Source organism: Pteropus medius, unplaced genomic scaffold, assembly GCF_902729225.1.
Source record: "Pteropus medius unplaced genomic scaffold, Ma_sr-lr_union100, whole genome shotgun sequence".
In the NCBI taxonomy this organism is placed as follows: Eukaryota; Metazoa; Chordata; class Mammalia; order Chiroptera; family Pteropodidae; genus Pteropus; species Pteropus medius.
In genome coordinates this window covers 1,416,318-1,444,212 of record NW_024345872.1, presented here as the reverse complement: position 1 = coordinate 1,444,212, position 27,895 = coordinate 1,416,318, and the positions used below count along the sequence as shown (strand labels likewise).

Below are 27,895 nucleotides of genomic sequence, written 5' to 3'. Positions count from 1 at the left end.
TAATGACAGTAATAAATATTTGTTGAGCCCCATTTGTATGCCAGGCAGTGTTCTAAGTACTTTACATGTGTTAACCAGCTGATCGAAACTTCATAGTGACAAAATAGGCCTATTATTATTCCTATTTTATAGAGCAGGAAAGCAAGGCTCAGGAGGATTATGCCTTGTCTAAGAGTATACAAGTAATAAGCAACAGAGCTTGAATAAACAGTTACTTGCTAAGGCAAGGCAGGAACACCCTGGCAATCTCTTGACCATTTGTGATCTCTTGGTATTGATAATGATTCACAAAGTGAACTATGAGACAGATCCAAGGTGGCGATTCTTTATTATTTCTCCTATCTCAGGTGCTATCCTCAATCTCCTCTATCATCCTACCACATATGCACACATCATTTCTTTCTTCCTATTAGAATCTTACTCATTCTTAAAGATCCAATGCAAATTTTATCTCCTTTACCAAGCCTGTACTGACTACTCTTGCTAGAAGAACTCTCTCTCTCTTTGGAATGCATACAGAACTCATATAGTACTCGTGAGCCATACCAGTATTTGATACTTGAAAAATACACAGCAAGCTGGTTAAGAGCCAGAATTTAGAGTCAGACAGGGTGGGTTTTAAATTCCAGCTCTGCCAATTTACTAGGTGTGTGACTGTGGGCAAATTACTTAACCTCTCCATCAGAAGCATGATCTTTCAACTAAAAAGAGAATTAAAGCCCAAGATAGATGAGGAGATAATAAGGGACCACTTAGCTCCCTTCAGTGAGTTCAAGTTTCCAGGCCCAAATTACATCTGAGGTTACAAGAGAATGTGCACATGTGATCACAGAGCCAATAACCTTTGAGAAATTATGGCAAAGGGAAGAGGTGAGAGATGCAAAGAGACAGACAAACATTGTTCTAATTTTTAGTGAAAGAGGTGCTGGTTTTGCAGAGTGCAAAATGTAGATCCTTGAAACTGTAGACCAGTGAACATGGCATTGATCTTTGCCAAAAGTATAGCATGCACCATTAAGCAGATCATTTTTGAGGCTTTAGAATGGGAGCAGAAATCACTAAGGGTAAGCATGAGTTCACTAAATGCAAGTCATGCTTAACTAAGTTCATTTCCTTTTTTAAAATGGGCATCTAGAAGGGTAGATAAAGGGAATATTATAGCATAATGTATCTGAACTTCAGCGAGACATTTTAAAATGTCTAATGGTAACCTCATGGAGAAGGTAGAAAAATAAGAGCTGAGTGGTAGCAGAAATTACATGGATTTCTTCAAGTTTGAATAACCTTATTAAAAGTGATTGCTAATAAGGTGAGGGCTCTAAGTTTATGCTGCAGTATTCTGTCCTGTATCCTAAGTCATTCAATACTTTTATTAATCTGGTTGATCAAATATGCAGATAAAAGAAACTTGATATAGAGCATGTGTTCTCAATGGAGATGATATTATCCCTAATAGGGCAAAAATTCATTCTTGAGGGATTAAAAAACTTTCATATATAGAGCACAGATATACGTACTGTACATAAACATTTATACAGCATACCTGTGTTATTAAAATTTCATGAGGAGAGATTAGGGGAAAAACATTTACGAAGGCTCTTTAAGGATGTGATAATTTTAAGAAAGTTTGAAAAACATTGGTACAGAGAATATGATATTCTAGATGAGAGACTCAAGATCTAGATAAATCGTAAGAGTTGAAATTAAAAAAGGCGATGGTTATTGAGGATGCACGTAAAGCTCAGAATCCAGATTAAAATAAAAGTAAAAAAAAAATTTTTTAAATCAATTATATAAGCATAGAATCAGGCAAATAATAGTAGTTCATGCAAGAATCAAAAGAGGGTTTTAAATGAGCTACAAGTCACACACTGAGCATATCTGTGTTCAAAAGACAACTAGAATAGCAAAAGATCTAGAAACCCATGTGAAGCATGATTTAAATGAATTGAGGATATTTAGCCCAGAGGACAGAAGACTGGGGGTGATGTGACAGATATTTTAAAGGTCTGTCACATGAAAAAGGAAATAGAAATAGTGTAATGCTCATTTTTACTCAATCTAAAGAATAAGTTTTTAACCATTAGGGGGACCTAAATGTGGAATAAGCTGCTTTACTGAAGGGTGAGCTTTTCAGATTATCAGGAAGATATATTTGCACTGAGTAGTAGTAGATATGGCCTCTAAAGTTCCTTTTTAATTATCAGATTCTATTATTTCCTACTCATTTAAAAGTTATGGAGGTGAAAAGATGGCTGAAGAAGATGAGCTCAGATAATACACCTTCCCTTGGTTTCAAAGCCAAAATCCCACAACATGGGGGATACTTGAGTGAGAAATCTGTCACTTAGAAGTCAAATTAAGTGCCAATATTTAAAGCCCTAATTCTTCTGGGCTCCAACATTTTGTATTGTCACGTACCTCTAGCTCAATTTCCATCTTGGCATAGAGAGAGAAAAAGCACAGAGAGAGCTGTGGGGAAATATCAACGGGGGAAGTCTCAGAGACCACAGTTATGGAACTGCTCAGATGTTTCATGAAAATATTGGTATGGGGTCAGGAAGGACCTTCCCCCACTTCTTTTCTTCCCCACTTCTTTTCTTCCTTAGGCTTCACCTTGCTTACTTGTGTTCTCTCTCTGTCTCTCTGTCTCTCTGTCTCTCTCTGTCTCTCTCTGTCTGTCTTTCTCTCTCTCTTTTGCACCCCCTCCAACTAGGCAAAAAAAAAAAAAGAATTGGTACAGGGATAAGGGTAAAGGGTAGTAATTTCAGGTTAAAAGTTTAACACCACATTGGTTGCAAGAGCTAGAGTATGAAATGAAAATCAAATGAGATGTGAAAACTAGAACAATTAAAACAACTTGAGAACTGTGTCCCTGGAATTGTGTCCCGGTGAATCTCTCAAGGAACAGGACTTTGACTGGAGTGCAGCATAATATTTCACTGGGCTCTGAGTATTCTTCTGAATGAAGTCTCTTGGTTGGCCTTTCAGAACGAACACAGTTATTTGCTCTGCTTTTCACCAAACACTGCCAGGCAGAATCTCCACAGACCTGTTGCTAGAAATTAAGCTTCTTACAACTGCCATGGTCGTAAGAATCAAATTCCATTCACCTCCCTCTTTATGCTCCCTTCTCTCTGCCCTTGGCCAAATATAACCTGCTACTTCACAAAGCAACCTTTTCCTCCCTGTGCCCCATTAGCTCCTCTTTCACTCTCACTTGCTTGCTGAAGAGTCCTCACCACTATCTTAGATCCATGTACAAGGGCCATGTCTGCAGCCTAGCCCACAAGAACTTTGCCAACACTTTAAGATTTTTCTTGCCACATCCTCTCTCAAGTGATGTCTATGTTTGCACTATTAACCCTGGGACAGAAAAGTCAGAAATTTATCAGACCTCTCCTGAAAGTCTCATTCTTCCTTGGAAGAGAGAGTTTGAACGTGGCTTTCTGGGTTTTCCAAGTTGCTGGTGGGTGGATCTGGAGTAGGCATCCCATCTGTACATCTGGCAGGGGCGCTTTCCAGATTTTCCTCATGACTCAGTTTCTGACTGCTAGGATCAGTTTCTGACTGCTAGGCGGGGCAAAGTCTCCTGAAGTTTCTGCGAGTCACCTCCCCCTGTGAGCAGAGCTTGGTATAGCCCAAATAGTTTTCAGGTTAAGAAAGCCAGAATCTTTGTTCAGCCGCACTGAGTGAACAGACTTTGTAGGGGTTACCTGGCCAAGAGAAGCAGAAGCGGGTGGCAGCAGCAGCGGCAACTGGGATAACTCAGGTGAGTAGACAAAGCATTAGCAAATTTATCCTGGAATTTTATTTGTTGGATAACTTGGTCTATAAAAGAAGTGAAGAAACATGAACTTTAGAGTTAATCAAAATCCACAGCTATAATGTTTTGGTTCATCTGGATCAAATGTACATGTATAATAGTTTGGAAACTTCCAAACTAATGAACTTTTTTGATTTGTTATTTTTTGGGTTTGTGTGAGAGTGATTGCGATTATCTGGCAATGATATTTTCTGGTGATATCTGATTTTTTTTTTTTTCGTCTTCTGTTACTTGAAATCCCTGGTGAAAAAAAGACAAACCTTCCTTGGGCAAGTGAGAAGGAGAAGCCAGGCTGACTGTCAAGACTTCATTCTAGCTTTTGCTGACCCACAACTATGGGAAAATTATTGAAATGCAGGCAAAAGTTTGGAACCACACTGTGTACAAAAGGTCTTTGAGCTCTGGCAGTGGGGTGCAATGGGCTGTGTGCTGTTGCACAGGAGGGAGTGGCAGCAGGGGCTGTTCTGTCTGCACAGACAGATGTCCTCCTGCCCTGGTGACAGGTTGATCTTGGCTATTGCATTTTCACCTCCCGACCAGCCTGGTTTTGTTCTCTTATTCTTGCTTTGGTTTAAACTTTAATTTGAAGTTGGGGCTCCATCCTTTCACCCACACCCACCTACTACATTGCTACTGGTGTTATAGGGGTTTAACTGGGCTACTTGACTAGAGTGGGCTAGGGGGAGGGCAGAAAAAAGATCAGAACATTGCAATTGAAAATTAGTTCTGAGGATTTGGAACTTGAAGTTCGATGAAAAGCACATAGGAAAATTAAACAAATTCTGCCATCCTGACAATCACTTCTGGCTTCAGGGTAAAGAATCCTGGTTTGTACCAATGTTTTATTGAAATTTAGCTAATGTCTCATTTGCTAATCTTTATTGTGAAATTAAGAACATTTTATAGTCTACAGGAATTTATTAAAAGATTCCTTGTGGAGATGCTAATTAAGTCTTTCATTCTTCTAGCAGTTTGTGTGTAGGTACGTGTGTGTACATGTGGCTGATGATATTATTGGTGTGAGAGAGAGAGAGAGAGAGAGGAAAGGAGGGAAGGAAAGAGAGGGAAAATATTTTAGATTTGGAAAACAGTATTTATCCTTAAAGTCCCTGGCAGTCTAGGGAAAAGTCTAAAAACACTTGTGTTGTCACGAATAGATTAAAAAGCAGCCTTTCTGTATCTTTGGTAGTTTTTAGTTCCTAAATTAAAAGTAGAAAAAAGTCCCTTTGTGACCCCTAAACAGTGTTTCTTTGATTAGCCTTGATTTGAAATCATCTCACCTTCTGACAGCTTGCAATTCAAAAACAAAATTCCTAAGTGCATTCTTGTAAGAAGAGGATAATGAAAATTTTCCAAAGCAATGTCTTAAGGCTTTGAATTTGCACGCTCCTTCCCTCCCCCACACTCCCGCTTTTTAAAATTGTGGTAAAAAGTGTCAGGGGATCCAGGTTTTAGTGCCAGCTCTGTCATTAACTATGTAACCTTGGGAAAGTCCCTTCACCTTCCTGTAAAAGTAAGAATTTGGGTTAAGTGATTTCTAAGAGTCTTTCTAGCATAGCATTCTATAAAAATTGGGGTTACATTCTCAAAAGGCTATAAAATTAGACTTATAGGATGAGCTTATTCATCCAAGAGAGAGAAAACAGGCAGTGGGGCAAGTCAACCAAAAATGACAGGTGGAAAAGAGAAGCGGTATTGAAGAGTGAAGGAACCATTTTATATTGGTCTTCTAAATGTCCTTGAGTATCTTATTTAAAGCATGTGGTCAAATTTTATTTTCCACTAAGGACAGAAAAGAGATTCAATTTGCTAAAAAAAAAAAAAAATTTTTTTAAGTGTTTCCTAATACTACTGTCTTTCATTGGTCTTATCTTTAACAGTTAATAAGTATGTTCAGGTACTTAATTTCATTATATGCCCCCAATAATACCTTGAGGTGTATGATGCAGCCATCATATCCCCATTGTGCTTATGGGGAAATTGAGGGACACAAATTTTATTTACACTAAATGGCGGTGTTTGGAATTTGGTCCTGGATCTCCTGACTACCTGTGTTCTTTTTATAATTCTGACTTGCTTTTTTATTTTCTGATAGAGTTCTTCAGCAATGGAATTAAAGGAAATTGTGTGCTCTTTATTTTTCCTTTGAATTTCTTTGAACAGAGTCTTCTCTCTGGGCGGAGTAGATGTGTTCTAGATAAGGCTGAATCAGAGGACTTATATGGTTCCTTTCAGACCCCAGAATATCTGGCTAACAATTTGAATTTAAACAGTTATATGTTTTCTGGTAGATGCTTGTCCATAGATATGGTTTAGGATTCTGCCTGTGCAAACATGGAAAGCACCATTCTCTGTGTAACATGTGGATGCTGAATTGTCATTATGTCTCCCACGCCAAGTCCCATTTCTCTCAACACACCACCACCAGGTATGAGAATAGGAACTGCTGATCTTGGCTAAAATGACCCCTATTTCATGCCAGGGTAGAGTTAGGTTTTCTGTATTCGATTTGCTCTGCAAAATTCCTAATTGCTTCTACCTCTGATTTTGTTTCAAGAACAGCACAAAGATAAAACTGGGGAAAAGGAGAAACTAGCTAGGGACAACACACTGAAGCCATGCTCTTCGTCTCTCCCTCTTAAATGCCCTCCCTTGCCTCCCACTCATCCCAATCAATCTCAGTTTGTAAACTGCTGGCCGAGTTCTCTCTGTCAATTAATAATTCTCTTTAATAAACTGAGGCAGATTTTACTTTGTAGAGCAAAATCTGGTTTCTACTCTAAAGCTAACCCACAAGTAAAGAACAAGCCATTTTTCTCTTAAGAGCTTGCCCAGCTCCCCAAGCTTTCCAGTCCAGTGAGTAGCAAAAGCTTCCTCTCCTAACTGCAGCCTGGTGTTCTACAAGGAAGTCTCCCTCAACTTCCCCTGGCAATTCTCAACTTTCCATACTCTGCATTCACTCCTCCCACTTGCCTTGATCCACAATGCCTTCCTTCTTCGTGCTCTATCTTTAGGCAGTGGGTTCCAATTCAAATAGTACTGCTTAAGACCATTATCTCAGAGCAAAACCCCATACTTTGCTTCACCCAACCACCCATGATACTTGTTCATAGGACACAAGGTCCTTCTTTCTTAGATGTGCACATTCCCTTTGTTAGCCATTTGTTAGCTGGAGGCTCTTTTCCGTTTATACTTAAAGCCCTAGATTTGATTCTGTTTACTGACTTTCCTAATATGCGGTTGTTAACCTAAAGGCTCTCTTGTCTTCACTGTTGGGTGCAGTGAGATAGCAAAGAAGGAACATTCCCTTCTCCACTCTCTTATCCTCTGATAGGGCAAGTTGTTTATGACAAACCCAGCTTACAAATTTCTGGGTTACCAAAAGTTTCCTGAAGATTAACTGATGAAACCTTGAATGTGAAGGGTTTAGATTCTTCCATGATCTTCATGCCATGGAAATAAATAAGCTTTTTAATATATACCATGACAATAAATTAATTCTAGGAAGAATGCCTCAAAGTTAGATATCATGTTTATTTTGGAGGGTTTTCTTTATTTGAGCTAAAAAAAAAAATCCCTTCTTTAAAAAAGCAGTGACCAAAAGAAGCAGTGTGGTGTGATGGAAAGCTGCACATTAAATCTGGCATTACACAGACCCAGATTTGAGTTGGCTCTGTGAGTTTCCAGCTGCCCGTTCTCTGAACTGCCATTTCTGCAGATACAAAATGAAGGGCACAGATAATATCTACTAAACATGGCTGCCATGAAAAGAACATGAACTGAAACGTACATTTCAAACAATAACTTGCCATGTAAACACTAATTTTCTATGTAAGACATTCGGCCATTCAACAAATATTTCCTGAAAAATGGTTGTGTGCTCAGCTCTGTGACAGGCAATGAGAGGGTTTTCAGTGTATATTTTGCATTTATGGAACCCTTTCTACTTATTCAAAATACTCTTACACTAACAATTTCATTAGGTACAGTCATGGTATGAGGAGGGCAGGATACATAACACTTCCCCACAATGAGAAAATTAAGGCATAAAAAAGTTAAAGTCACAGTAAAGTGAACACAGTTGTCTTAATATCTAGTTAGACATGGGGGTCAATTCTACTCTGCAAGTCAAGTGGAACAAGCAATTATAATTGTATGCTAATGAAAATCTGTCAAAGTTCAGGCCTATAGCCTGCTCTTCATTATTTACTGTGCACCCCCAAAATGCAGGTCAAAAGGCTTGACCTATCCAACCCAGCTATACATTCTGTCTCTGAAAGTGTCTACTGGGATCATACTGTTTTTAAAACTCAAACCTGATTTTCTTTTCAAATGATACTGCTTCAGTCTGTAGACAAGCCCTATTTTAATAACAGGGATGTCCTTTGGAGGCTCCTGTTTGCTTTGTCATTTGACTGAGTAGCAAAGGAGACAGATGTGGGAGAGGACCTTTCCCCAAACAGGAAATACTCATTTATCCAAAATGATCAGGGACTAGGGGGTTCTGGCAAACTAAATATCCTAAATGCCCTAAACTATCTCCCATTTACAATCCCCAGCTTCTGGCAAACCACCAAACTTTCCAGGAAAGCAAGAGGCACAATAGTATTTATTATAAATTTGAGCACATGTGAAAATTGGGGTCCATTTTTAACAGGTTCCACAAAGGCAAACATTCAGATTAACTCTGATGCTGATTAATGGAAAATTATTACTGATACTATTCATGACTTCGAATACAATGAAATATGCTTTAATATTTAAAACATATGATTAGACTTAAATCTGATGACTGAAGGCATTTTGGTATTTTAGAGTGTCTTATAGCCTTCAATTTGAAAACCAATTGTCAATAAACAAGGCTATGGAAAATCTGTGTTTTTTCCCAGCTTCTTATTCCTCAGATTCAGAAAAATGGCAAGCTTGTTCATATATATTGTAGGTTGTAAATAATATTAAATTAAAAATACTTTATGGTTTTCAAATAGGGAGACTTCTTTTCCAATACAGCATTTTGATGTAATAGTGAAAGGATGTGAAATAAGATAATAGAGAAGTCCGATTAATATTAAACATTTTATAAAATAGCAACTGCCACTTTATTAACTGAGTTTTGAAGTGTATTACCTACACAGATACTCTTTAAAGTAATAATTAGCCACTTTTTTCCAATTTTGTCTATTTTTAGCCGATATTCTGACCTTAGAATTTTTATTTTCACCTCATATGTAGTAATAGAATATAAACAGTCATTCTTAAAATATATTTTTAAGTAATTGGTGCAATGTAAATTTAACAACCCCTCTTATTTACCATTGAATATCATGAAAGAATCATTAAAATCATTGTAAATCTATCTTTATCAATCAAGCAAAGGCTTTGAAAACACTATCACCTCAGAGCTATTTAAAATCAAATTTGCCTTTCAAATTATCCTCATAAAAAACAGTTGTTAGGGGCATTTGAGTCTGGAGCACTCCAATATACATTGCCTGAAGAGCCACTACTACATTAATTCTCTATTTAACAATGTGAGTATTTTTTTTTTTTTTAGAGAAAAGAAAGCAACAGTGTATTGCCATGGGATAAGAATCTATAGTTCACCAATCAGTTTAATTGAATTTCAGAGTCTGCCTTTTATCAAAGACAAATGATTGCACATTAGCTTTTGAAGAAGAAAAACATATGCAATCTTTTTATCTTTCCTTGTCTTTGGAGGCCATCTGCTGAGCTCTGTTTCTTGCATTAGCCTTTATGGCCAGTAATAAATATGCAAAGCTCTTTAAAAATAAAAGCGAAGGAACCATGTAAAAGAGCTTATTAGATGTGAAAGAGGCTGCTTCTTCCCTCAAGCACAAAGTGTGTGGCCCTTCAGGGCACAAACTTATTCCGAATATAGTAAAGTGATTTATTTCCTCCTCTTCAAATTTAAAATTGTCCTTTGCCATGAACTTCTCCCTGCCAGTGTAAAATGGAGAATTGTCCTTTAAATTATAATGACTCATGTTTAACTAACAATCTTAACATTTATTATCTATTTTTCCAATAAGATTATTAAGGCCCATATTACCTCATTTGTCAGATAAAGAAACTGAGGCCCCATAATGGTTTAGGTGTCTTACCTAAAGCCCCAAACTAATTAATTGCAGTGCCTGGACTCTTCTCTTCCTGAAAATGATGACTTTTCTGTTAAAGCTAAAGTTGAAGTGGATGGCTCCAGGAATGTCACTAGGATGACTACCATTTGTCTAATCTCAGATAATCTTTAAAAGACTTGAAAACTTCCTCTAATAACAACAATTTTTATTATTATAGATATAGTTTGATGCTATGGGTCCTCCTCTAAAACTCTTCAAAAACCAGAAGTACCAGGAACTGAAGCAGGAATGCATTAAAGATGGTAGACTTTTCTGTGATCCAACCTTTCTGCCTGAGAATGATTCACTTTTCTACAACCGACTGCTTCCTGGGAAGGTTGTGTGGAAACGTCCCCAGGTAATTATCTATTTTTCAATTTCCATCTCATTTTTTATCTCTTTCATCATAACTCTATTTCATCCACTATTTTACTCACACAACCTATTGCATGTAGACCAATTTAGGAGACAACTCTAAAATGGGAAGTTTTATAAATCTATGCTTCTAGCTCTAGCTTGAAGAATCTTGAATTTTAGTCAAATTTCATCATAATTAGTAATTTGAAAAGACCAAAAGAAAATGTCATGCTTATTTAATTTGGAAATCATATGAGTAAACATGATGACTCAAAAAACAGCTATACTCTTGTCTCTTTACCAAGTTACCTATCACAGCAACTTTAAGATAATCTCAGACCATTGAGGAGAAAAACTCCTTATACAATTAGCATAAATGAACTCTATGGAGTTCTATGTACTGGGGAGAGGGAGTCTTCTTTGCTGTTCTTTGGATATCATCACTTGTATCCTTCCACAGTTAGCAAAGTAGGATCCAATTAGGGCTGCAGCTCTTTCACCACCTATTAATCGTTACTATGATTCTTTGTGGAACATCTGTATGTTGTCACTAAAGCAAGTCTCAGGACCCTTTCAGACGTCCTACATGCATGGGAGCTCAATGCCTAAAATGATAGGATGATGGAGCCTGGAGAATAAATGACAACCTTGCTATATCTAAAGGATATAACTGGATAGAAGTATATGCTACCTGGGTTCCTTCCCAAAGTGGATGACCAGGAATATAGGCCACAGAGGGCTGTCATGATGCAAATTCTTGGACCTTCACAATATCCTGAAGATGATGTTCTGATCCTATTTAATGACGTACCTTTTTGCGCTCTATTATAGAACCACCTCGGTCAGCAACTCAAGGTTTGCCTTCTTCATTGAGCAAGCTATCACTTTTTAGTTGCGATTTCCATAGCTTAAACTTCTAAATGGAGTTCTTACAAGAGCTACTTCAGTTTATGTAGTTTGCCACCAGGTGGTGCCAAGATACATCAGTCACTTTAAGGCTCTTGTTTTCTATGCAATTTAAAAGACATGTTTCAGTTTTTTGTCCATGAAGTATGATAGCCATAGAGAGTATGAGATCTGGAGAAGTCTCTTCATCAGAAGGAAGATTACGCTCCTCCTAACTTTATGAGCCTCCAGTTGTTGACATCCCTGCAGATCACTGACCTGCAATAAAACCTGGGAAACATGAGCAGAATTCACTAGCCACTAATTAGATATGCAGAGGGAAGATTTTTTTCCAGAAATGCATGGAGAAAATAGAGCTATATTGTCTAGGAGCCCTCTTATAAATGGGTGTGATAATGAAAGGTGCCATCTTTTCTGATGCTTGGATATAAAAGTAAGAAGATTAGTAAGGCAGAAGTAGCTGAAAAGAAGGCAGGAAATTGAGGGAAGTTTTCCAGCAGCATGGGGAGGGTCTTTATAAATAAGATAGATGAATATATTTGTAGGCTAAGGAGTAAACAGTAAAGAAGAAGAAATGGAAGACACAGAAGAAAGAAGGAATGATTGATAGGAGTGAGATTATAAGGAGATGAGAGGAGATCCGTTGGGTGGTAAAATTGCAAGCCAATGTGAAGCCATTCCCCAAATGTGAACCAAGCCGACAATGCTTCCTTTACTGGCCCATCTTTTGACACATCCTTCCTCCTCTGTCTTATCTCAGTTCTTTGTCCTTTGCCTTCATCTTCCAAATTCTATTGATTGAATCACAGGTGGATTAGCAGGGAAGGAAAAAAACTTAAAAATTGTGGCAAAACTTAAAAACTGTGGCGTCTTGTTTCTGAGGCAAGCAATACCTCTCGAGGGAATGTCAGAAAGAGAAGATGAATGGGAATGGGTAGAAAATGAATCAGTATTTATAGCATGCTCACTATGGGCCCAGATACTGTGTTTGGAATTTTCTATACTTTTTTTTTTCATTTTTTCCTTATTTGCCATGGCTTAGAAAAGTAAGTATCTTAAAAATCATTTTGATATAATTTTTTCCTGGTTTAAAAAATAAAGGTAGATACTATGTTCATCTTATTGATGAGAAAATGAAGTCTGAGAGAGAAGGTAAGAATTTTCCCAGGATCAGACTGCTATCACACTAGGATTTGAATCCAGGTTCGACTGTAGAGCCCACATTAATTTTCACTCTGCCATGCTGCCATTTTAGGGAGATAGATTTGTTTGTGTCTCTTTTGCTAAAATAGATACCTTCCCTCTAGTCAGTTCTCCTTAATATCTTGATGCTATAATCATTAATTGATACAAACTCTCCCTTTTGAGAGCATACAGTGACCTTAGTCTTAATTAAGTCCCGAGAGAGAATCACTTGAGAAATATCTATTGAGCACTACTCCATGCCAGCCTCTGTGCGAGATACAGACATGGCGTGGGGTGAGGCATTCCCATTCCAGTTGAAGAGATGAATATTGAGTTATTAAAGAGTTAAATAATAAATTAATATTGGATATAAAAATACTATTTTGAAGCATACAGACAATAAATCATGTAAAGTTCTGAAGAAGGAGAGATCATTGTGGATTGAAGTGGTTGGGAGTAGGGAAAAAAAAAAACAAGGTTCTGGACCACCATCTGAATCTCCTCAAAAAGCCGTGGGATCCTTTTCAGCCAGAGTGGAGGCCAAGCCTGTGGTCAAGAATCACGTCAGAGTTCCCTGGCCTCCCTTCAGAAAAGCCGAGAGACAGCCCTGGGCCTCTCTGAATTGGCTCAGGAAGAGCAGATGGATCGTTGGCCTCACCCGCCTCATTGGCAAGGTTGAGATTTTGATTTGTAGGGAAGCTTACAGACTTCTTGTCCCTTGGCATGCCACATAGCCTCATACTCTACCAGGGTTGTTTTTTGAAGTCTCTAAATTGGAAGAAGCATGATTAACCTGATGTTTTCTGTCTCTTTTCTCTCTCGTGTTGAAAGCCTCTGCCTTTATAAGTGTTCATGATTGTAAACACCAATGCTAATTGAACTAATCAATGCCAGTCAAGATCTACCGTCTTAGGGCAGAATTGAATTCTCTTTATTTCCACTTGCCACTTCCTTGCTGTGTTCTAAGGAGCCACTTTAGATAGACAGGGATTATAAGAGTGTTTTACAATTGTTTAATGCCAGCTCATCTTCACATACCCTCTAAAGGAAAATACTTTTCCTTAACTCCTCCAGTGGTCCCATGGCCCCAGTTATTGTCCTAGCTTACTGGATACACAGGTATATTGCTTGAGACATGTACCTCTAGACTTTTTTAATCTTCCTGAGGCTTAAACATATAAAGTCTTAGTAAATTCTAAGAGCTGAGTTATACTGAGTTACAGTGTGATCTTAAGACTGCAGATAGGAATTTTAGGCTGAAATCTGGCTATCAAATTCCCATGGAAAAATCTCTTCCCCAGCTCCCTCCAGCCACTCTCTTCTCTTACAACCTTCTGAATTTTTCCCTGGCTGACTCATACCTAGCTATTATAGTGTCTTAGAAGAAGACACATATCATCTCGGACTAAAATAGAGCAAGACCTCATGGGGATCTAAACAGCTAGCTATGGAGGAAGCATGGGGACCTGTACAGATCTCCGTCAGCTCTCTTGGGCAAGTTTTGAGTTCAGCTTTCACTACCATTGTCCTTATCCAGGTCTTTCACTAGGGAATACCCTACCCAGGGGCCATTTTACTACATCGGATGGGAGGAGGGTGATGAGGTTCTGGATTAAAGCAAAAGTGTTAGGAATAGAAGGGAAAAGTTGATGAGGGGAGACATTAAAAGCGGAAGACACAGGTCTTAGTGATAGATTGCATGTGAGGGAACAGTAAAGTAGGAAATATTTGTCTCTTTGTGTTCATAGAAATTTCCAACATCCAGTCAAATGTGACACCTCTGTACAGTAGTTTTGGTCTCAACTGTTCATGAATTTCTTTTTCTTCCCATAGATCATGTTCCCCCCTTGAGTAGTCCTAAGTGTTATCCACTGTTGACACAATTGAAAAGAGTTGAATAGGTCCATACTCTTTCCATCTATCTTATTTATTTTAAAGTCTGCATTAAAAAACATTAACAGCTTTATTAGAGCACAATTTATATACCATAAAATTCGCCTGTTTTAAGTATACAATGCAATGATTTTTAGTATATTTACAGAGTTGTGGAAGCATCACCACAATCCAGTTTTAGAATAATTGCATCATCCCAATAAGATCCCCTGTGCACACTTGCAGTGAGTAAACTCCTCCCGCCGGTCACAGACAACCACTAATCTACTTTTAGTTTCTATCTAGATTTGCCTAGTCTGGACATTTCGCGTCTTCTGTTTAGCATAATGTTTTCGAGGGTCATCCTTATTATAACATGTATCACTTTGTTCTTTTTTACTACTGAACAGTATTCCATTGCATGGATATACAAACTCTTCCAAATAAAGCACTTCGGGATTTATATCTGAAGTCACCTAGCAGAAATCTGAACATTCAGATAAAAAGATATTACGTTTTGACTTGATCGTCTAGGTTGGAAGTGAAAGCTTGGCTTAAGATCTTATTTCTAGGCTCTACACTGAGTTTTTCTTGGAGGGGTTAGGAAGGAAGGAATGTTTTACTGATGACAATATCTTTATGCAGAAGCAAAACTCCACAGCCAGTAAAATGGACTCCTTTAGAGGCTACTTCAACATTGGTCCCTTAGCCTAGGTTCACCTATCAATGCCCTGTCTGAAGATGGTTCAGCATACTAAGGATAAGATAATGGTTACTTGAAATATCTCACAAAGCCATTAGGTCCTGAATGGCAGCCCTGAACCTTTTGGGACTACTTAGAGCCCCAGACTTAGTCATAATATACCTATGCAGGGCTGGCTTCACTTTTAGATATCCATGTCCCCATCCTGCAAAGACTGCTGGACTGCACATAGCACTTTTAAAAGTGCCTCTACTCTTCTGGTTGCTGGTTTTCTAGGCACCCTTTCATTTTACTCTGGTTCTTGAGGTTTACCCTGGGCCACAATGTTTACTGTCATCAAATTTTACCTGTGTTATAAAAATTTCTAGAGAAGTAGATGCAGGAAGTGCAAAGGGAGCCACACAGAGTGACGTGCAGGGCTCCAAGACTTGCAATTGCATGCCTGCCTCCCTCACCCCCAGAAGTATCTGGGAAAGGAGACGAGGTGAGAACAATGATAGAGTCTCTCAATGCTCAACTAAGAGAACATTTTTCCTAGAGAAGCTGCTTTTCTTTGGAAGGCTTTGGCCCAGGGAAGGGGGTATGTGGGAACCATTCCTGGCTTTACTCTTGGTGCTTAACTTTCTAGTTGTGTATGTTTTCTCCCTAAGAAATTAGTATGTCTTCACAAACAGCTCAGTTCAAGGATCATGTTAACTGTGCCAACACAGCTGGGAGCCATTAGGAGCTCAGCAATCTCCCCTCCCTTCTAGGCCACCCAAATATGTGACTGTATGAGCTGTGACCTCTCTTCCAACTCCACTCCCTACCACTTTAACAGAGCTTGGGCTGAAATATCCCATTTGCATTCTGTATCTAGCTTGAGTTACAGAAAAATTTCTCTAGCCTTACTTATTTACCACCAAAAGGAAGACACCCAGTTGTCCAATAGGGAAAAGTCATTAATTAGCCATTTTGTGTTTTCAAATTTCGTCACCAAAATGTTCATTTGGCTGCTAGATTTGCATTAGCCCATTGCCCTTTATCTTTTCTACCTCTTTGGCTGCTTTCTAGTTTTTCACTTCCTTAAAGAGGTAGAAAATGTAACTTAATAAAGATTTGCTCCCATGTTTCACATCATGGTGCTGACATTCAGAAGAGATTGATTCATATTGAATGTGTCAAATTGAGGATATTAAAGCCTATTGGTGATATTTAGCCTGAAACCCAAAATTAAAACATGACTTAAGCAAGACTTCCAGAATGATGGAGAGCTTTTAGGTAAGTGTTAAGCAAAGAGGCATAAAACATAGGGATGGATGACTGAGAGAGGTAGTCACATTTCTGTCCCCAAAGAGCTGCACAATTTTATCCTTTATGTGGTGTCCATTGATAAACCTAAAGGCAAAAGGATGGGCTAGCTAAGGTCTTGAGGTTCTTTCTCTAACTGTGTGGTTCTGAAGAATCTAAAACTTTAATCCTGGGTTTACTAACTAGTTGGATGGCCAGAGGGACAAATTACTGTCCTTCTCTGAGCCTGTTTCCTCATTTGTAAAATAAAGTTTGACTAAACAGTGTCTAAAATTCTTTCCAGCTTTGATAGTCTAGACTGTTAACTTGTCATGTTTTAAACCCCACTGTTAAATAGCCATCCTTTATGTATGAAAAGTGGTGAAGTAAAATTGAGGCATGGGTCAGTTTAATGGCGAAATGGAAAGAAATGGAAAGTAAGATGGTTTATTTGCCCAAATCTATATTCTGCCATGATTACACACACAATATGTGTGTGTGTATGTGTATAATCAGCTTAGATCAACAAGAGAATAATTACCTATTTCCTCAATTTGATTTCTGTCTACTTGTCTTTTTGCTCATTTATGCGACCCTTTATATCTTAAATAGAAGTTTACATGCCAAAAGCGTTGGCTGATCCCTGCTGTGAAATAAAGCCTTGTATAAATTCAACACGCTGTAATGTAATCTCAACCATTAATAACTCTACATAAAAGAACAAATAATTTGCCTTAATAATCTAAAAGACACTTTTTTTTCCACGTATCAGTGGTCACTGTATTGTTTTTATATGCTAGGAAACTATTATATGCATCATCTAAGTCTAAGAAATCATTGTATAACTTTACATCTTGAGCCAAATAAAATAGTAACACCTGACCCAGAAATTAAAAAAAAAAAAAACTGTTTAGTTTCATCTTAGAAAGAGTAAAGGAACAATAAGAGGAACAATAAGAGAAAGAATATCAGGATTCAGTTCATTCAACACATCTGCTTTATGTTCAATAATTGAAAAAACAAGCAACCCCCAATCCACAAAATTTAGTATAATAGAAGTCTTCTCCTAAGACAACAAAAGTAATGATATACCAAACATACGTCAAAAAAACAACAACAAAAAACAAAAACAAAAACAAAAACAGAAAATCCAAAGCTGACAACTCATGTAACCTTCTCCTTTTGGCAGAAAGATGCCCAATTAATCTTTAGTTTGGACTTGTCCCTGCCCGGAATTTTTATTTCCTTCTAGAGTTATTTGAGCTCTTAAAGAATAGATGGAATGTTTCATTCTGTAGACCAGACTCTTTGTCAAGGAGAATTATGCCCATTAAAAAAAGAGGTTTGAGAACCAAAAAATATACAGCTGTCTTTCTTTAATAATTTTTAAATGGATGTATGTCTAAATTTTCTTTCCATTTGAAACTAAGATTTGTTTCTGCTGTGTAAACAGAATATCAAGGTACTGGCCAATAGCCTCCTCCAGGAAGCTTTCTCCATCTACTCAAGACTTTATTGCTATTTCCTGCCTTTGAACTCTGCAAGTACTGATACTCTGAGTTACACAATCATGTCTTCAATTATATGATGTCATATATGCAGCTATACCTTTGTCCACGCTTGTCTCTCTACCCATTATGTCTCCATATTCCTCCCTTATACAATTGCCTAGCTCTAGTCATTCTTAAGGCTTCAACTTGAGCATTACCATTGCTATTCAACCCATTCACCAGGGAAATTTTGGAAATCCTTCTTCTAGACACTGATTATACTTTAAAAATGCCTCTACTGTGTCCTCATCACATTTTGTTGTAATTGTATTATTTGGGTCTCATTTTCTTACTCACAATGGGAATGACACCACTAATAATATGTTGCAGGGGTGGGGGGGACATATGTACAACCCAAACAAATACTGCCCCACACTATCTAAGTTTCCTCAGAACATCCACTGTAGGAAGAGTGTCTATTGAAATGCTCTGGTGAGTAGTCTATTACCACCTGCTATTAGTGCTGCCATCTGCATTCATTAAAAGGTGTGGAAAATCCATTTGCCATGGAGACCACTGTTGCCTTTGCTTTATGTTAGGAAAGGTCTTCATGCATAAAGTCTCATAAATCGTTTTCCTAGAGAGGGAAAAGCATTTATGTTCATCTCTATCAGGCCTTGTCTCTTAAATTTAATCAGCCTCAAAGCACAGGTGCCTCAGAAAATTTTATTTTGACAAATAAGATCAAGATATAATGTGCTTATCTCTAGTTCTCTTCTTTAAAAGCTTATTGCTGTGATGAAAACTCTTCCAAACCCCAGCTATGTCTGAGAGCCCCCACCAGTTTATCTCCTCCTGTTTTACTGTATCCTTGCCTCCCATTTCTCCTGCCACTTCCCCATATTACCCTTTTCCTGTGTCTAGATGATATACTGTTTGTGTTTTTCCCTCACAGCCCCCACCTGTGGCAGTCCTAGCATCTTTTGACCCCACTTCTTTTGTGAAGTATTCCTGTCTACCTCAGCTCACATAGATATGGAAACACTTCCCAGAGTCTTAAAACCAACTGTTGTATTCACAGGACATCTGTGATGACCCCCATCTGATTGTGGGTAACATCAGCAACCACCAGCTGATCCAAGGGAGACTGGGGCACAAGCCAATGGTCTCTGCGTTCTCCTGTTTGGCTGTTCAGGAGTCTCACTGGACAAAGGTATTCCCCTTCCTGTGGGACCTCACTCAATTTCCATCTTCTTGTCTTCTTTAGTAATTTCAGAAAAAGTCAGCTTATAACTTTCTAGATTTTCTAATTCTTAAAGTCAGAGTATTCACTAGGTGACTTCCCTCAATTTTATTATGAGAATTTTCACAAATACGAGAAGTTGAAAAAATTTTTACAGTAAACACCCATATACTCACCCAGATTCTACCATTAACATTTTATTCTATATGCATTGTCACACATATTAGTTGAACTCGTGTCACTTGCAGTGTTTGACTCAGTAGCTCTGCATACTTGTATTCTTTGTACTTATTGGGGTATAAAGCTAGTAGGGGCAAGGAAGTCATTAACAGATATGAATAACCAAAAATGTGATAAAGCTGGAAATAAATCCTGAAAGAAGTTCTAATAAATTATTAAGAGTACAAAGATTCATTTAGCATTTAGTTAGAGTTCAAGGCAATGAAACATTGACTTTAGGACAAAGTTTGAATATTTTCTTCAGAAAAATAATTTTAGAAGATTAATGTGTAAATGTATAGAAAAAGAATTTCTTAAATGTAATTTTATTCAGGTTGTGAATAAAATATATATTCTATAGAATCTACATGAAATCTCTAGGATGGACTTTTAAAAACTGAAACCATACGGGACCTTGTATTTTGATTGATTTTGATTTTTAAAATGCCTTGTTTATGTGACTAAACATACAACCATGAATATGTTTGTGTAGACAGTTTCTCATGACAGAGTTTGTAGATTATCTGTGGGAAATAATTTAATCCCTAACCGGTTGCCCCCAGTCACCCTGTGTGTATTCATGGCAAACGTGGTAATACTATCTTCAACAAAACTGAACTGGGGGAGAAACAGTTGTGGGAAAAATTCCCTACCTAGGACTTCTCAACCTAGATACAAAGCAGATGTATTTAGTGTGCTTCCTGTTGCCACATGGATTTGCCAGAAGTCAACTGTAATCTCAATATTTGGATATGGTCTGGTGAATAAGAGTTGATTGAATGTTTTTATATTTGCAGACAATTCCCAATCATAAGGAACAGGAATGGGACCCTCGAAAACTAGATAAATATGCTGGGATATTTCGCTTCCGTTTCTGGCATTTTGGAGAATGGACTGAGGTGGTGATTGATGACTTGCTGCCCACCATCAATGGAGATCTGGTTTTCTCCTTCTCCACCTCCATGAATGAGTTTTGGAACGCTCTGTTGGAAAAAGCTTATGCAAAGTAAGGAGAAGGATCGGCTAGTACATGAGGAAAAGAAGGCCATATATTTACTGGGGAGTTCATTCTCTCCCAGCCCAGTCCCAGAGTTTAAACTGGGTAGGATCTCAGTCAGACTCAAGGCATTTCTTTGGGCCTGGCGCTGGTCTTCAGAAATTCTAGATGAGAGAGAAATAAGCTGTTCTGGTTTCTATTAAATCCCTACCTGCTCTTAGGTGCCTCTTCCTGGTACTAATCTGCAAATAAAGGCATTATGGCCTCAAATTTTATCCTTGTCAAATATTTACCTGTAGAAAGAAGTTTTTGCATAGACCGTCCTTTACAAACATAGCCTAGACCTAGAAATCTCTTGCCTATTATCTCAAAATATCTGTTATTTCATATCTAGAGAAAAGCCAGATGGTAAATGCTGGATAGGAAGGGACTATTCTAATTCTTGGGAACAAGATGTCCTTGACTTGGAAAAATAATTTTATAAAAATAACCTTGCATATTTGTCCCTAGGCTGCTTGGCTGTTATGAAGCCCTTGATGGTTTGACCACCACTGATATCATAGTGGACTTCACTGGCACATTGGCTGAAACTGTTGACATGCAGAAAGGAAGATACACTGAGCTTGTTGAGGAGAAGTACAAGCTGTTCAGAGAACTGTACAAAACATTTACCAAAGGAGGTCTAATCTGTTGTTCTATTGAGGTTTGTATTCACCCAAAACAACCACTCTTTGCTCACTTATGGGAGAGGAGACTACACAATTTAGTAGGGAATATTACCCTTACTCTGGAGATTCATGAAAAATCATTATGGGACTCAGAAAGCTAACAATACACATTGAGCCCTGGCACAGAGGCTGAGGAACTAGGGGCCAATGTAGCATCTGAGCTGATGTAAATAACTTCTGCTAAATTATTCCTCATGCCTCTGTTCCTGGATGTTGAGGTTATAGCTTTTTTGCTCAAGGAGTAAACAAGCCATATCACATTTTCAAGCTGTTCATATCAGTATAGTACTATGGGTAGTTTGAATCTGAATTTATTAAGTGAGTTGTTATATTAAATTCTTCATTTCCTTTCCTTTATTGGTTCTGCGTCAAGTTAGGTGTCAGGATCAAATTTCTATCTGCATAGGGAGAACTAGCTTCAACTATACTAGGGTAAACCAATCAAAGAAGAAGAGGAGTCAGGTCTTGGCTCTACCAAATCTAGTGTTCTTATGTATCCTTCTTTGCTCTCAGTCTCCCAATCAGGAGGAACAAGAAGTTGAAACTGATTGGGGTCTACTGAAGGGCCATACCTACACCATGACTGATATTCGCAAGATGCGTCTTGGAGAGAGGCTTGTGGAAGTCTTCAGTACAGAGAAGCTATATATGATTCGCCTGAGGAACCCCTTGGGAAGACAAGAGTGGAGTGGCCCCTGGAGTGAAATGTGAGTGCCATTCCACTTTGCTACAAATCCTATAGTTCTCCCAAACCCATTCCTCCAGACTGCTAGTGGGCTGTCAAGGCTCAGTGACATCTGTGGGCTCTTCTTAAGTACAAGGTCTTTGACTCAGCCAGAGGTAAGATAAAGCAGGCCCAAACCTCATGCATTCTGTTTCTTTGGCATATGGCTTACTGTAAGGAGTCAATGGCAAACATAATGGCATATCCCTTTGTTCTTTTACCTTTAGTTCTGAAGAGTGGCAGCAACTGACTACAGCAGATCGCAAGAACCTGGGGCTTATTATGTCTGATGATGGAGAGTTTTGGTGAGGAGAGGTTTTCTGTGCTAAGGGAATTGTGGCGTCTACATGGAACTACAGGTGTAGGGATTGAATACCGTCTTCATTTCTTTCCTGTACTCCTTCCATTCAGGATGGGCTTGGAGGATTTTTGCCGCAACTTTCATGAACTGAATGTCTGTCGTAATGTGAACAATCCCATTTTTGGCCACAAGGAGCTGGAATCAGTGGTGGGATGCTGGACTGTGGATGATGATCCCCTGATGAACCGTTCAGGAGGCTGCTATAACAACCGTGATACCTTCCTGCAGAATCCTCAGGTTTGAATCAATTTTTTTTTCTTTGCCTCTAAGTTATCAAGGTCATAGGAACCCAGGCTTACCTTGGAGCATTTCTCTGACATCAATTCTTCCATTTTCAGCTATTGTGTAATATTTATCAACCAAAATGCCTAGAGATTGGCTCAGATGCTTGTAAAGCATGGTACACTGTATCTCTTTGCAGAATTATACATTAGCCACATTATCAAGTCTGGGCCACTTCCTCTGGCTGCCTTTCTCCTGGCCATACTGCTTAGTACGGGTCTTTGACAACCCCCACTTCCTTGTGATAGTTCTACATTGGAGAGAAGGGATCTTCTCCTAGACGCTTTCTCAATTCTTTTTTTAATTTCTTTTCTGCTCATACTGTTCTCTTGGGTGCATATTTACTGAATGTGTCCTCTTTCTCATGTATGTGATTTTTTTTGAATCTCTGCAATATACCTTCCTTTTCTTATCTAGAACCAGTTCATTTTCCCCAGGATTTGAATTGCTATTCTGTCAATGACCTCATCCCATCTATCTCTTATTACAATGCTATTCCAGGGGCCAAGCCTAGACACAAAGCAAAATATCCAAACATCCAAAGCCTGGATTTATAATAACCTTGATGGCTTTATCCCCAAATGAGCTGATGAGCTAACCTACAAGAGGCAAAAATTCTGGCTGTATTGCAGCCTTACATGGGTGTGTCTTTTCTTTCTTTGAATCTTACTGGCCAGGCATTTCGAAGGATACTAACGCTGGTGGGCTGATTTATTTAACTCATACTTTTCTTCATCTCTTTCATTTTAATTGTTCCTAAAGAAAAGAAAGCTTCTATTATTTCCTCCCTGCATCTCCATTTAAAGCGTTGGAAATGTTTTAAGTATCAAGCATATATACCAAGCTGGGGAAATGACCCTTTTGGCTTCACTGTTAAGTGTGTGTACAAGATTGACATTTGGGAATCTTGTGAGCTTAGGATTCTACATCCGTTTCTTGTTTCTTGGTAAAGGGAGGGAGAGAAGGAGGGAGGAAGGGAAAGGCAGAGAGAGAAGGAGGGGGATAGAGAAAGAAGAGGAAAGAGAGAGAGAGAGAGAGAGAGAGAGAGAGCGCGAGCGCGAGAGAGAAATCTGATGTTTTTTAGTTTTACTTCCCAGTGGCACAATGATTCCTTAGATGTTTGGAAAGTCTCTAGCACATACCTGCAGCTTCCCTAAAATGATGGTAGCAAACCATCAATTCTCCAAGGAAGTAGATCTAGCCCCTTCACAAGCCACATATCTGGGCTGGCAATAGGTTAGCTTCAGGAGATGCTGCAATGTCAGGTTAAGTTAAACAAGAATACTTTCTGTCTCTATATGTTCTGGAATTTTTCTGTGTACAGTTTTTAAAAGCAAGAGGACAATAATAAAAACAAAAACACCCCAAATCCTATTAAGAACTTATTAAAACAAAGCACACCCTCTTTGGCATCAAAGGCCTAGGCATGAAGTTGTCTTTCTCAATACATGCTGAATGCCATAGGGAGAATCAAGTACTGTGATCTACATTTATCAAGTCAATGAATTATCCCAGGCCTCATTGTATGGTTGATAGCAAAGCCCAGGAAAAATCCCAAGTCTCTGATTTACAATACAGTTTTGTTTTTCCTGAAATTTGAACTGGCTTATCTAAAATGGAAGTGCTAACTAAACTCCTTGGTGGCCTCTTTCCTGTAGTATATCTTCACTGTACCTGAGGATGGGCACAAGGTCATCATGTCGCTGCAACAGAAGGACCTGCGTACTTACCGTCGCATGGGAAGACCTGATAATTACATCATCGGCTTTGAGCTTTTCAAGGTAAGAATGAGCATTTGGAGAGAATGATGGCAAATTGGATCAAAATTAGGATGGCTTGTGGTTAGGGGAATTAAGGAAGGTTCATGGATAAAGAAAGCAGAGGACCTAAGATCTTCCAACATAAAACTATGACTTGAGTAGAATGGAACATTTCATTCTATTTCACTTCCAGGTGGAGATAAACCGAAAATTCCGTCTTCACCACCTCTATATCCAGGAACGTGCTGGGACTTCCACTTATATCGACACCCGCACTGTGTTCCTGAGCAAGTACCTGAAGAAGGGCAACTATGTGCTTGTCCCAACCATGTTTCAGCATGGTCGCACCAGCGAATTTCTCCTGAGAATTTTCTCTGAAGTTCCCGTCCAGCTCAGGTTCAGTTTTTTCAGCCAGCCCTACAAACTCCCATTCTCGGCTTTGCTTCCAGTTCTAACTACCTTGGCCCTCTCCCCCTATGCAGACACTCAAAGGGACAACTTGTTCAAATCAGATTTAACTAAAATAATGGTGGTAGAAATATTTCTCAAAGTGAGATTATGAGAAATTTCCCAGTGGAGGTCTGAGCTTCAAAGCTCTGACCTGCCACCTAAGGGGAAAAGGCCTATAGCCTAAGCTTTTCCACTTATATTTTATCTTCTGTTCTCCGATTGACTCTCTCTTCTGTTAGACAGTTGGCACTTTTTACTGTTCCTCTATTATGTTTTGAATGCTGGGTCACCAAAGCTACCTTTTCACCCCAGCCCTGCTTACTTTGATCTTTATCTGCTGGTCCTTAAAGCGAGGGGAAAGGAAAACATACTCATAAAATGTAAGCCATGTCTGTGGTGGAATAGGCTAGGTCACTCAGCATTTCATGCTTTTCACTAACAATGTTTGCTTTGACAAGCCTACTTCTTCATCAGAGGACATTCACCATCAATAACATGTCTTCTTTTTGATTTCCAGGGAACTGACTCTGGACATGCCCAAGATGTCCTGCTGGAACCTGGCTCGTGGCTACCCAAAGGTAGTTACCCAGATCACTATTCACAGCGCTGAGGGCCTGGAGAAGAAGTATGCCAACGAAAGTAAGAACTGGAAGGGTGTATAATAAAATAAAATTCATTATTTATTTATTGCATATATGATCAGAAAAAAATAATCACAAATGATTCTTTCCAATGGTATTTTCAGTCTTGACAAGTCAGGATGGCTCTCAACTGTGGCAGAGAATGGGATGTAAACTTCTTTGGGCAAGGCCTACATAATATTTATTTTTATATTTTTTTATAAAGTATAAAAAAGAAAAGGGAAGCAAGAACAAAAATCCTAGGTCATTCTGGTACCCGATATTATGCTCAAAGTCCCAGAATAGATTTAGCAATCTGAAAGAGAACTTTAATTTCTGTGTTAAAAACAAATGTTACTTTGTTCCAGCTGTGAACCCATATTTGGTCATCAAGTGTGGAAAGGAAGAAGTCCGTTCTCCTGTCCAAAAGAATACTGTTCATGCCATTTTTGACACACAGGCCATTTTCTACAGGAGGACCACTGACATTCCTATTATAGTGCAGGTATGAATATGAATAGGAACCCCAAGGGTGGCTCATATTCAGTATCAGATACTAGATTATCCCAAGTGCTTCACATATGTCTAAGATACAGAGCAAGGGTTATTCTTGTTTTTTTTTTTGTTTGTTTGTTTTTGTTTTGTACTCAGAAACACCTCCCACCAGGCACAGACACTGACTTCCTTGTTAATCTCCATCCTAAATATCCTCTTTTCCATTTATTTCATTGCAAGCGGAAGCCCTTGTGCTCACAGGTGCACATATTAATGCATGTACTATAAATTCCCATGAGGGGAAGCATATGCCAGTTCAGATGACTCTTATCCTGCTATGTCAGAATGGACCACTAGAGTTTGGTTGTTCTTCTGACTTAACACTTCTGACCAGCTGTATTTAGGTAGCCATCTCATAGATCAAGGTTGATCTTGAGCTCTTCTTCCTGGCTTTTTATCACTGTTTTAAGTATCTTCCCCTCAGTCAGAAAGGTATCAGGAAATATTCTCTTGTGGTTTTTAAACAGACCTTTTCAAGCTCAGCATTAGGTTCTAGATGCTACTGGGCAAAGTTCAATCTCACAGAAGGTTGCTCACCTTCACTCTCTTGACTTATCTCTCCAGGTCTGGAATAGACGAAAATTCTGTGATCAGTTCTTGGGGCAGGTTACCCTGGATGCTGATCCCAGTGACTGCCGTGATCTGAAGTCTCTGTACCTGCGTAAGAAGGGTGGTCCAACTGCCAAAGTCAAGCAAGGCCACATCAGCTTTAAGGTTATTTCCAGCGATGACCTCACTGAGCTCTAAAGCTCTAGCTCTAGAAAATCCTGACAGAGCTTTCCATCCTTTTATTTTCTATTAGATGTCAGGTCTTATCTAAGATTCATAATCTTTTGAAAGAAAGAAATTAATAGTAATTAACTTTTCCTTTCTTCTGATAAGTTCCCCATACCTCCTGATCCAAGTAGCATCAGTAGCTACATAACCTATATACCTCCAGCAGCTGGACATGAGGAGGTGACAGTCCTATCCAGAGGTTATACAGATGTTTGCCAGGAAAAGATCTCTGGAGCTTCTGGGGGTGATATTCGTGCAGGACATCAACAACAGCCTGGATACCCTTTGCTGCTTTCAGGTGCCCAATATATTTCCTTTATAGGGCATGTTGAGGAAGGAAGAGAGGTGATCAAGGCCAAGCTGGTCTAGCCTGACATCCCAGCTCCTGACTGAACATTACAGACTTCCCAGCAGCATTTTACCCAGCAGGCAGAGTCTGCTTATAAGTCCCTGGCCCTTACTGCTGTCACCACCACCACCACTACCACCACCACAATCACCAGCACTACCACCTCTGGAAAGTATAGTCCTGCCTTAACCTAAGTCACCCCCCACAGTTGGTTTTACCTTCATGTTGAGGAAGCTTCCTAGGTGCTTAATCAAGAGCTGGAGTTCAGCAAGACCTAGACAGTAGGAAGTCCTGAGCTTCAGCTCAAGGAAGCCAACTGTGTGCCACAAGAGGGAAAAGTGGAAGAAGCTGCAGTGGGAGACAAAGCCTCGGTCCCCCACCTATCTACACACATCTACACTCACACACGTGCACATGAGTGCGCACGAACTACCGTTCAGGCAGTCAGTGGGAAAGAGGAAGAATGAATGAGTACCACACATCCTGAAAGGTTACGAAAATCTACCCAGGCATAGTACAGCCATTCTGGGGCCCCTGACTGCAATGTGAAACCTCCTCCTGCTGCTAGGTTTACAAACAAGCCCGTTGTCCTGTGCCTCCTAATATCATGGGTACTGAAGAACCCATCTGAGGGCTAGAGATTTTGGGTCCCAACCCAGGCCCCTCAGACTTTCAGTTGGGAAGCTTCACTAACCTGGGGGGTGTTTGCCCTCCCGTTTTTTTCAGTACTTCTACACAGTTTTATCTAAAGTCAGTCATTCTGAAATGTTCTTCCCTCCATCTCATCTATTGACATTCTACCCCTTCTCTAAGGCCCAGCATAAATGCCACCTCCTCCATGAAGCCTTTTCTAACCCCCAAACCCCCATCTCCAACAATATTTCAATGCTTCTGCAATGATGAAAAAAATCATAGTTGTAGTACCTAGTCTAGTCAAGCACACATTCATTTAAAAAATATTATGTAGAATTTTTTTTAGCTTGCTCATTTCCTATCGTGTTTTTTAGTCTATGTAACTTCTGCAGTGCCTTCACTACACTGCCTTACATAATCCAAACCACAATAAAATTCACATTCAATAAATT

General features: G+C 39.0%; 1 protein-coding gene across 2 annotated transcripts; it reads left to right on the top strand.

Annotated features, from left to right (window-relative positions):
- Nucleotides 1-336: 336 nt before the first annotated feature.
- Nucleotides 337-27,895, top strand: CAPN6 (calpain 6). Of its 2 annotated transcripts, XM_039874757.1 has the most exons (14): nucleotides 337-347; nucleotides 3,701-3,772; nucleotides 10,142-10,321; nucleotides 18,827-18,958; nucleotides 20,005-20,213; nucleotides 20,715-20,907; nucleotides 21,446-21,639; nucleotides 21,884-21,961; nucleotides 22,068-22,254; nucleotides 23,958-24,080; nucleotides 24,253-24,455; nucleotides 25,027-25,148; nucleotides 25,498-25,634; nucleotides 26,249-27,895. In XM_039874757.1, the coding sequence occupies exons 3-14, from the start codon at nucleotides 10,157-10,159 to the stop codon at nucleotides 26,429-26,431; spliced, it is 1,926 nt and encodes a 641-aa protein (XP_039730691.1). In that variant the 5' UTR covers nucleotides 337-347; nucleotides 3,701-3,772; nucleotides 10,142-10,156; the 3' UTR covers nucleotides 26,432-27,895. The 2 variants fall into 2 exon arrangements, with proteins under 2 accessions (XP_039730691.1, XP_039730690.1); XM_039874756.1 differs by lacking the exon at nucleotides 337-347 and having other exon boundaries at nucleotides 3,674-3,772.